The sequence below is a fragment of the Sorex araneus genome, chromosome 6 (assembly GCF_027595985.1).
Source record: "Sorex araneus isolate mSorAra2 chromosome 6, mSorAra2.pri, whole genome shotgun sequence".
Classification (NCBI taxonomy): domain Eukaryota; kingdom Metazoa; phylum Chordata; class Mammalia; order Eulipotyphla; family Soricidae; genus Sorex; species Sorex araneus.
In genome coordinates this window covers 26,108,296-26,119,630 of record NC_073307.1, presented here as the reverse complement: position 1 = coordinate 26,119,630, position 11,335 = coordinate 26,108,296, and the positions used below count along the sequence as shown (strand labels likewise).

Below are 11,335 nucleotides of genomic sequence, written 5' to 3'. Positions count from 1 at the left end.
ATACATGTAAGGACTAGGGGAGAGAGGGTACTACCTGCTCCCCGCTCCAACACCCTCCACCCCTCAAAGAGGGGCGCTGTCTTAGAATGTTCCTGCATCTGCGCTTTTCTAGAGCTTCAGCGGGGCCAGATCGTCTAGACACTGCACACACACACTAGGTACAGTGTGTACCTAGGACACACTGACGATGGGGATTGCCCGGGGTCTTGGCAGCTCAGTTAATGCTACAATTCGGCAAAGCTTAATTCGAACCCACGTAGAAGGGCCGCAGAGGAGGCGGGTCCCCCAGCACCCCCACGCCGCGATCGGTATCCCGGGACCGCGACATCTGGTCAGGGGTGTCATGCCTAAGAGCCGGGGAGGCGCAGTCCCCGCTCCGCGACCCCGGAGGTCCCGAGCCAGAGTGTGCGCGGGCCACAGCGGGCCGGGACTCAGCCGCGCGCACTGACAGCGCGGGGCGTGCGCAGCGGGGGCCTGAACCGCGGGGGCCTGAGCTGCGGGGGCCTGCGGGGGCGTGCCCGCCCAGCTGCCTGCTGCATGGGGAGTGCGGGGATGCCTTGCGGTGCTCGCGCCGCGCCGCGGGGCCAGGGTGCGAGGAGCGGCCAGGCCTGAGCTGGGCAGCCGCGCTCACGGGCTCCGGCTGCGGCGCGGCCCCGAGCTGGGGCGGCGGCAGGCGGGCAGGCAGACAGGCAGCGCGCCGGGCAGCCCGAGGCCGGCCGGCATGGCGGCCGCGTGGGGGCTACGGGGGCCGGCGTGGCGCCTCTCAGCCGCGCTGCGGGCGCCGTGGCGGGGGCTGGCGGCCACGGTGAGTGGCGGGGCGGCGGCGCGCGGGCGGAGGGCGAGGCGGGGCGGGCGCCCTTTGGCCTTGGGCCTCAGACGTCACGACGCTGTCGCGTTGGGGCACCGGGCACCTGCCCTGTCGCACGCTGAGGTGCCGCGGCAGCTCCCCTTTGGTTTAAATCCCGCCGTCGTGTATGAAGTTGTCAACGGAAGACAAACACGTTTCGTTCAATTAAAAAAAACAAAGGCATGAAAAGTAGCTGTGGAAAAATGCAAACCGCTTCACTGGGGTCACCGGAGGTGACCCGGGTGGCGGGTCGGGCTTGGGTCCGCGCCGGGTGGCTGCGCCCTCGCTGTCACCGCGGTGGCGGAACGTCCAGTGTTATTAGTGTGGAGCAGGTGCTAATAAATTATTTTGCGGCAGCGATTCTCCTTTTCGGAGGGGGTTCCGTGGCCGTCGTGCTTTAGAAATCTTTGCAGGGGCGCCCACTCGAGGGAAAGCTTTAACAGGCAGCACCACCTAGTGGGAAAACGTTGCATTCAGCTCACCAATTCCTCCTTTAGTGAGTGCCCCGTGGACAGTTTGGGAATCTTGACTGGAAGACGTTTGTATTATTGTGGAAGGGAGCAGGGTTTGGGCCGCCCCCGGCGGTGCTCAGTGATGACTCCTGTCTCTGCACTCAGGGGTGTCACTCCTGCCCACGAGCGGGGCCGGCGATGGAACTGGCCAGCCCTGGGCAGGGCAAGCGCCTTAACCCCAGAACCGTCCCTCCTAGCCAATTGTGGGCCGGGCGGGCTGCCTGTCTCAGGGTGCTGGTGATGAAGCTAATGATGGTGTTCCAGGAGACCCACTAAGTAGACAGGGTTTGAGTGACTGCGGCCCAGGCTTTGGGCGGGAGCCCCTCGAATTCATCATCATTATTTGTTGTGGTGCGGGTGATTGAACCCAGAGCCTCTCACACATGTAAGGCAAGTGCTCCATAGCCCTTAACATGTCTTTAGGACTTTTTTGTTTGATTTTGCTTTGGGGGTCACACTCGGCATTGGTCAGGACTTACTCTTGGTTCTATGCTCAGGGATCACTCACGGCCAGGTTGGGGAACCGTCTGTGTTGCCAGGAATTAAACTTTAGTTGGCCACGTGCAAAGCAAGCAGTGGCTGTCCTGTCTCTCTGGGCCAGCCCACCCCAAAGCCTTTCAAAAATATCTGCAGTCAGTTCTATAATATTCTTGTTCTGACATGAGGGTATTTGGTACCCTAAGAAGCTCACTGATTTACTCTGCATTCCACAGCTGTGTACCCATCCCTACATTTTTTCTGTTTTAAATTTTGCGCCACACCCAGTGATGTGCGCCTGAGATCAGGAATCAATCCTGACAGTGCTCAGGAGACCATATAGGGTGCCAGGGACTGATTCTGGGTTGGCCATGTGCAAGGCAGGTGCCTTATCCCTGTACTAGCTCTATGCTCTTCCTCCTTTTCCCTTTATTTTTGGTGGGGGGGAATCCATGGGGGTCATCCTGGTGGTGCTCAGGGGCCACTCCTGATGATGTGTGACCTGGGGCTTCCTGCATGCAAAGTGTGAGCTCCAGCCCTTAGACCCATCACCGTGGTCCTATATTTTGATTATTATAGTAGATGGTTTCTGACAGCAAGCCTTTAAATATTTTCATTCGGGATTTTTGTTCTTTTGTTAGTTATGGGATGGGTAACTCACTTAGCAAGGAAGAGAAACTCGGAAATTGACTCATTAGTATTTGCTTTTTCTTCCTGGTAGAATAAGGTGCTGTAAAGTAACTTTCTTTACCCTTAATTACATCAATTTCAGTGTTAGGATATTTTTCTGAAGAGGTAATGAGTTACGGATTCATGGTGGAGGATCCGGTTCAACCTCCCTTAGCCCTTTTTTGAGAGGCCCTCATAGTTCTATCTTTCTGAGTGACAGGAATAGGTTATCCAGGAAATTATATACTAGTAATAGTAGTAGTAGTAGTAGTAGTAGTAGTAGTAGTAGTAGTAGTATTTTAATGTGCCACCCTTGCTGGTGTTCAGAGGCTACTCCCCAGCCCAGTACTTGGGGATTGTTCTAGCACAAAGGAACCTGTGGTGCTGAGGAGTGAACCGAGGCCTTCCACATGAAAAGTATGTGGTCAGCCCATTGAGCTCTCTGCCTGGAATCTATTTTTAGGGACTGGGGGCTGGGGCCACAAACAAGGTACTCCAGGGATATTCCTGGTCATTGCTTAGGATTGACCGTCACAGTGGTTAGGGAATTTTGTGGTGCTGGGAATTGAAGCTTTACCTCGCCTGTTATTTCACTAGGTTCTTTTTTTTTTTTTTTTGCCCCCAGTATCTATTGTTTGACTTGCATAGAGGAATGGTAGGAAAGATAGGTGGCACTTATCCTCATTTGTTTATTTTGGGGGGAAGCCACACCTGCTGGCTCTCAGGGCTTACTCCTGGCTCTCTGCTTAGGGATCACCACTGACAGTGCTTGGGGACCATAAGGGGATCAAACAGGCTTGCCACATGCCAAGTGAGATTTTTAACCCCTATGCTATCTCTCCAGCCCATGCCTTGCTCACCTGTACTAAAGCATTTTCTTCTCTTCTCTCTGGCCATGATATATTTAGAGATCTTCACTAAAAAAGCACGTAGCATAGGAAACGTGGGCATATTAGCCAGCAGAACCATAGATTTATTAAAGTAATCGGCATGGTGAATGGCAACAAGGTTGGGCACAGAAATTCGTGACCCAGGCAGTGTAGCACCCAGAGTTAACGTAGTGGAGGTAGCTTGTCTCCACTAAGGCAGGGTCTTTTCACCTGTATTTCAGGAGGTCTGTAATTATTATTCATAATAATAATTATTATTATTCAATTTTTTTTTTCTTTTTGGGTCACACCCAGCGATGCTCAGGGATTACTTCTGGCTTTACACTCAGGAATTACTCCTGGCAGTGCTTGGGGGACCATATGGGATGCTGGGGATCGAACCCAAGTCGGCCGCGTGCAAGGCAAATGCCCTACCCGCTGTACTATCGCTCTGGCCCTATTATTCAAATTATTATTCAAAGTCCTATTGAAGCGTGTATTTGTTTCTCCTCTTGGAGACTGGTGTTTATCAGATCTGAAAGCATGAAGACTGTGAATAAGCTCCAAAGGCTACTACGATGATAGGGGTCCACCCAGAGAGTAGTACATGCCTTCATTTCTGATCTGGTCCCTGCTTCTGCCAGCAGACGGGGAGGGTTTCCTTGGGACGATGTGTTCAACTCAGTTTCCCACATCCTGGGGTGCTGGTAATTAGTAAGATATCAAGTGGTGATGGACAGTTTCACTTTTATCTGTCTGTATGAGCCAGAGAATGTGAGCAAGAATGCTTCAAGTAAGGGATGGTTTGACAATATACTATGGCGCTTTCTTCTTTTGTTTATACAGATATATATTTGGGAGCTTGGAGGTCATACCAGGGATAGCTTGGGCTATTCCTGCCTCTGTGCTCTGTGCTCATTGACCCCTGGCTTTGCTTGGGACCTTAATGTGATGCTTAACCAGCGTTGTGGCCTCTGCAAATACATGCAAGGCAAGTGCCTTCCCTCCTGTGCTCTCCAGCCTATATTTTATTATGTCTTTTGAGAACTTTGTATTTTGAGACCAGAGGAACCAAAGGTGGTAAGAATTAGGTCCCCTGGAGAGTTTATTCTAAAACGCTACAAAAGGTGAATAGCTATACATTTATTTAACTAGACTTTTGCATTTAAAATATTAATTGTATGCTTTTTCATAGTCAGCAGATGCTCACTCGTTGACACCCGAGGAGAGGAATCAAGTTGTACTTGACCTTAAAGCAGCAGGATGGTTGGAATTACGTGAGAGAGATGCAATCTACAAAGAATTCACCTTCAAAAATTTTAATCAGGTAACTGTTATTTATTTCTAATAAAAAGCTGACCTCCCCCTTGGACTCTCAATCTTTTTTTTGTTGTTGTTGTTATCTGTTTTTCTTTTGGGGGCCACACCTGGCAGTGCTTAGGGGCTGCTCCTGGCTCAGTGCTTGGGGATCGCTTCTACTAGAGTTTACGGGAACATGTGATACCAGCGATTAAACCCAGGGTTCCCATATGCTAATCTAGACAGAGCTATGTCCATAACACTGCCCCCCTCCTTCCTTTTTTTTGGTTTTGGGGTGATGGCCAATTTCTCAACTATGTGATGGCTAATAGACCCCAGCAGTGCTTAGTCCTATTTCTGGCTCTGTGCTCAGGAGTGACCCCTGGCAGTAGTTGGAGAGCCAGTACCTCCAGGGGATCAAACCAGGGTCAGCAGGATGTAAAGTGAGTACCTTAACCCCTGTACTATCTTTCCAGCCCCTCGATAAGATAGAGATCATACACAGTAGTGTTGGTGGGGGGGCCTAAGGCAACGCTTAGTGTTACTGGGGAGCCATCAGCACTATACCTGGCATGACTGGGCTGCCAGGGATACACCTGCAGTGCCGCTGAGGCTTGGGGGTGGCATATGGTACCTGGGAGCAGACTCGGTCTTGCACATGCTAGGTCTGCGCGCTACCACTTGGGCCATCTCTTGGGCGCTGGAGACTCGGTGTGAACAACGTAACTGTTCATTAGCTCCCCACCCTGTTTAGATAGTCATCTCCCATGACTTACCCTCCAGGCCTTACTCCACTGCGTTGATCTAAGGGCAGTGCTTTTGACTGTCTCCTGTTTGTTCAGTTAGCTTTGCTAATCTTCTGGGCAAAGTTATTGTTTTTATTTATATTAGGTGTCAGCATCTAAATGACAGAAAACCTGTTTGCCTAAATAACTCTCTATTGTACCTAACACAGCTCTTGGGACAAATAGGCGTTTGATAAATGCAGACATTGATTATAGGCTTTGCTAGTTTCTGGAAGGGTGAATGAGAACCAGGTTTCCACCCCAGAAACCTTTGACATGTTTTCCTGGTGGATACCGCAGGTTCCCCCGAGCGGTGTGCTCGAGTCTGTTCCCCGGGCATCTGCCTGCCAAACTGCTCCGAGCTGCTGGCTCCCGAGGAAACCTAGATGGAGCCTCCTCCCTGCCCCTGCTGTCCACATGCGCTAGAGATCCTGTCCGGGCCTTAGCACTCCAGCTGGTGGCAGGGACTCCCTTTGGTACAGTAAGCTGGTGCATAAGCTATAGGTAGCATTTTCCAAGCTTATTAAAATTCTTACATGTGTGCAGACTGACTTCCTTAAGCCTGGGCTAATTTATTGGGTTGGAACATGTGGCATAAAGTACTTGAGTTGTGTTGCCTTAGGCTCTGCCCGTGAGCCAGTCATCCAGCTTCGCTCTGAACTTGTTTGGGGGGACTTTTAGAAATGGGAGGGCAGTGGATCAATGTAGGGCATCCTCCATTAATTACAACATTGTTCCTTAGGACATTTCATTAACTAGGCTTTTCCCCCCTTCACCTCGCTTTTATACATTTTTGTTTTGTTTATGGATCGTACTTGGAGATGCTTGGTGACCGCTCCCAGCTTAGTACTAGGGTTCACTGCTTGGGGGGTTGTGCAGTACTCAGGACCTGTCCTGAGTCTCCTTAATGGAAGGCATGCACTGTCACCCCATTGAACTATTTCCCTAGACCTTCATCCAGGTTTTTTATTGTTGTTTCTTGGGGGTTTTTTTTTGGGGGGGCGTGTTTCTTCTTGGGCCACACCTAGTGATGCTCAGGGCTTACTTCTGATTCTGCACTCAGGAATTCCTTCTGTCGGTGCTTGGAGGACCATATGGGATGCTAGGGATTGAACCTGGGTCCGCTTCATGCAACATCCTGCTTGCTGTACTATCACTCCAGTCCCTTTATCCATGTTTTAGGAGGCCCGTGATCTGAATCAACCAATGTCAGCAGATGTGTTCAGAGAACCAGCACTGAGTTTATCTCCCAAAGTCAGGTTTCCAGCCAGACTCCTCTGGTTTCTGCCTGTGCAATGGCCTGTAATGATAATGACGTCATGTCAGCTGTCAGTGCCAGCAGTCACAGACCACCGGAAACACACCCGTGGTTGAACAAGTTGGGCTTGTTGCAGGAGAGGGAACGCATGCCAGCAGAAACCGTGTCAGGGAGACAGAGGTGCAAAGACTTTTTTTGAACAGGATTTGGACTCGTGTCCATGATTTTAGAGAGTCATTAAGGAGTCAGTGCTTTGCTTTGATTGTATGCTGTCAGAAGTTGGGTGAATTTTATGATTGAGAGTTTGTATATGTGTTTTTTTGTGTGTTGCTGGAGAATGGAAATCAGGGTCTTAAGCACACAAAACAAATGAGCTGTACCCCCAGTCTTGAGTATTTTAATGAATATTTTTAATTTAATTTAATTTTATTTTTCAGTTTGGGGGCCATAGCTTGTAGTGCTTAGTGTCTGCATCTGGCTCAGTGTTCCACAATTGCTTTTGGAGCTGCTGGGGGGACCATGAGGTTCTGGGGATGGAAGCCCGTCCTCCCACATGCGGAGCATGCACTTCAGCTCTTTGGGCTACATCTGTGGCCCAGTAAACCTTATCTATAAAGAGAACAGACTAAGATGGGACCAAAGATGAAACTGGCAAAGAAACAGTGGTCACTCAATAGCTGGGAGAGAGAAGCATCTGGTATTCTTGGTCTTGGACCATCTTTCTGTCTTATCTCTGTTGAGAAAGTCTACAGAAGAATCTTGCTCTTGTTGTAATCCATCACAGTCACTGAGTGATCTTGTCTGATGTTGGTTACTACACTAAAAGTCCAGATGTGAAAGCCAAGTAACTTCTCGAAACTTCAAGGCCAGTTGATTCTTCTAGCCTAGCTCCCAGCTGTCTGGGGTTGTTTTTCTCTTTGACACATTGATAATTAGTGAGCCTCAGGCTTGTTTAGAGATTCACCTTTTATATTTGGCTGTTGGGGATCAAATTCAGGGTATGTGCTTTGCCATTGGGCTGTGTCGGCAGCCCAAAGCTAATTTTTTGTTGTTGCTGTTGTTGTTGTAAAAATAATGTACATTAACTTGGCAAATAATTTTAAAACATCCTCTCTGTGATAGGCACTATTCTGTTTGTTTTTTTAAATTTATACTTATTGAATCACCATGAGATACAAAGTAACAAGTTGTTCATGATTGAGTTTTAGGCATACAATATTCGAGCACCCATCCCTTCACCAGTGTCCACTTTCCTCCACCAATCTCCACAATTCCTCTCCCACGACCCCCAGCCGCTAGGCACTATGCTAAGATCCTACGACTTAGATTTACTGGGGAAGTTGACAGAAATTGCATATATATATATATGTATATATATATATATATATATGCACTTCAGCACCACATATGCCAGAAGAATAGGTAATATGTTTCCAGGTAGGGGTAAGTGTCAGTAGGAGGAATCCAGTGGCTTTGCTGGAGCATAGAATGATGGCAGGGTAGTGTACGACTCCGGGTGGAGTGATCTGGAAAGATCTTTCTGAAGAGCATAGTTACGGGGCCTTAATTTAAAGGAGTCGTTAATTTAAATGGGAAGGTCCAAAGGAAGACCTTTCCTATAGAACAGCAAGTGCAAAACTCCTGAAGTTGGCACGGTCTAGAGAAGCCCAAGGAGGACTAGGAGGCCAGTGTTCTAGACTGGATGAGAAGGAGGAGGGATTTGGGAGAAGACAAGCCTAAAGAAATAGAAGGGTGGAGCAATGGAGCGTGTCAGCCTGGCAAACAGTCCAGATTTTCCTCTGTGAGGGAAAGCTGTTGCAGGACTTCAAGCCGGAAGTGCTGGATATGGTTTAGGTTCTGCAGAGATTACCCTGACTCTTCCCCCAGAGAATAGATGGTAGGGGGCGAGTGGAAGCAGCAGAGGACAGAGAATGCCATTGTAGTAGGCTGGCTCAGTGGACAGCTGCCTGGCCGTGGACCAGTGCCAGTCAGCAGGTCTTGAAAGACTGAAAACCGCTGGTTTGCTGTTTGGTTTGTGAACCTGTGTGCAGACAGGTGCAGGTGGGAAGGGTTGGAGAATGCTGGGCGAGGCAAGGGATGACGAAGGGCACAGCAGAATGAAATTCCATCCATCTCAAAGATGGAACCCTTAAGACTTGCTAACGGATTGGCTTTGGGGGCAGGGGAAGGCCAAGGATGTTCCTGAGTTTTGGGTTTCAGCTGCAGGGTGAGGGATGGTTCCATTGGTCCCTGTTACTGAGCAGGGGAAGGGAGGGTGGTGGCCAGAGTAGGGAATTAAGAATCCTGGTTTAGACTCGTTGGTTTTGAGATACTTATTATTAGTCATCCAAGTGACAAGTCACACTAAGTCAGCAGTTAGATCAGTTGGGGCTCAGACTGACGAGAGGTTGGAGAGATGTCGGTGGAGGACACTGGGAGCACATTGGTAGATCAGCCGCAGTCTAGCTGGAATGGGCATGTGGAAGACCCAGTGGACGGGAAGGAAGGCAGAGTATATGTGTATATGTTTATCGATGAAGATAAGTTGCTACCTTTGTCTGGGAGGAAGAAGTAATCATTGAAGTAATCATCAATGCGTTTCTTTTTAGTGAGGTCATCGAGATGGAGCGGGGGTGGGAGGAAAGATTTTTGGAGATCTGGGGAGGTAAGTGGAATAATCACCTAGGAGACTAAGGGAATTAACTAAGAAAATGTGGTCGGTTGCTGGGCAGTGCTCAATATCTCCAGAAAAATATTGTTCAAAAGTGAAGATTTTGTTTTGTTTGACCATGTTTTGTCTTCTGGGTCATACTTGCAGTTGGTTAAGAGCTGAACTTCTTTTGTTGTTATTAGGTTTTTTTGCCCACACCCAGAGGTGTTCAGAACTTACTTCTGACTTTGTGCTCAAGGATTACTTCTGGCAGGACTCAGGGTGCCAGGGATTGAACTTGGGTTGACTGCATGCAAGGCAGGTGCCCTATCTGCTGTACTCTTGGTCCATCCTCAAGAGCTGGACTTTAGCAACGACTGAACATCTGCAAGTTCATTGCACTGGAGATACAGGATCAAGGGAATAGGGCATCTGAGAATTCAAACCCTGTAGTGTGGAGTTAAGCTGGGATGGAGGGAAAACTGACTGTGATGTGAGCAATGATGTGGAGTCAAATTTAATAGTATCGCTTAGGAGGGAAATTGAGTAGCACCCCTCAACCTTTAAAAAGCATATATCCAGCACCCAGAGAAATAGCACAGGGCTTTCGAGTGCCTGTCTTGCTGATATAGTCACAAGTTCAGATCCCTGGCATCCCACGTGTGCCAAGTATGATCTGGACTGATCTGCTGTTTGAGCCTGGCATTGCTGCACTCTGTGATCCCTGGCACCACAATTGATTTCTGTTTGCACCAAAGCCAGATGTGTGTCAGCACCACAAAAAGGCCGTGAGCCCTGCAGCTAAAAAGATCTGTGAACATTGAGATATCATCTCACACCATTGAGAATGACACATGTCAAAAAGTCAAAACAGCCAGTGTTTCTGAGGTTGCGGTGAGGAAGGAACCCTCCTCCACTGTTGATGGCAGTGGCTTCTGGTTCAGCCTGCATGGAAAGCAATATGGAGATCTCTCAAAAATGCCCCTATGATCTAGCGATATCATTTCTTGGCATCTACCCTCAAAACACAAAAATATTAGTTTGCAAGGATATGTGAACACCTGTGTTTATCACAGCATTTTGTACAGCAGCCAAGATATGGAAACAGTTCAAATGCCCAAGTATAGATGAATGAATCAAGAAGTTGTGGTATATATACACAATGGAATACTGTGCAGCTCTAAGAAAGAAAAAAAATCAAGCCATTTGAAGCAACATGAATGAAACTAGAGGATGTCATGCTGAGTGAAGTCAGAAGGAAAGGGGTAGAAGCAGAATGACCTCTCGCATGTGGGACATAAAGATACACAGTAAGGTAGCAGCAAGGATCCAAAGGCAATACAACGGGAGAATTGATTTACACAGCTGAGTTTGGAGAGGAGGGTTGAAAGGGAGGGAAGTTGGGGGTCCTGGGAGAGGGAGGTAAAGTAAGGGGTTTGGTGCTGGAATTATGAACACAGGAAATCATTATTCATCCATTAACAGTAATATAAATCACAGAAACTCATTCAATTAAAAATCATTTAAAAAAATAAGGAAGGGCTGGAGTGATAGCACAGTGGGTAGGATGTTTGCCTTGCACGTGGCTGACCCGGGTTCGATTCCCAGCATCCCATATGGTCCCCTGAGCACCGGCAGGGGTAATTCCTGAGTGCAGAGCCAGGAGTGACCCCTGTGCATCGCCAGGTGTGACCCAAAAAAAGCAAAAAAAAAAAAAAAGGGAAGATAATGGATCCTCCCTCCAAAACAAACAAGTAAAAATAAAAAGATGTGTGAGCACCACAGCCAAGAAGTGTTACCTCTTTTAGTGTGTGAGCACCTTAACCATCACATGTGTCCCCCAGCTAGGAATGTGGGCCCTGGCGAGCATAGTTGCAAACATCACAGCGGAAGGAGGGCAGACGCCCAGGAGCATGGTGGCTCCGTGTGTGAGGATCTCAGCCTATTGTATGACTCCTGGGAAACGTCG

General features: G+C 48.6%; 1 protein-coding gene across 1 annotated transcript in view; it reads left to right on the top strand.

Annotated features, from left to right (window-relative positions):
- Positions 1–547: 547 nt before the first annotated feature.
- The window catches only part of PCBD2 (pterin-4 alpha-carbinolamine dehydratase 2), a 66,376-nt gene continuing 55,588 nt past the window's right edge, over positions 548–11,335 (top strand). Inside the window, exons 1-2 of the mRNA XM_055142653.1 lie at positions 548–805; positions 4,570–4,701. Of these exons, the coding sequence (XP_054998628.1) occupies positions 722–805; positions 4,570–4,701 (216 nt within the window). The 5' untranslated portion in view covers positions 548–721. The remainder of the gene's footprint in view (positions 806–4,569; positions 4,702–11,335) is intronic.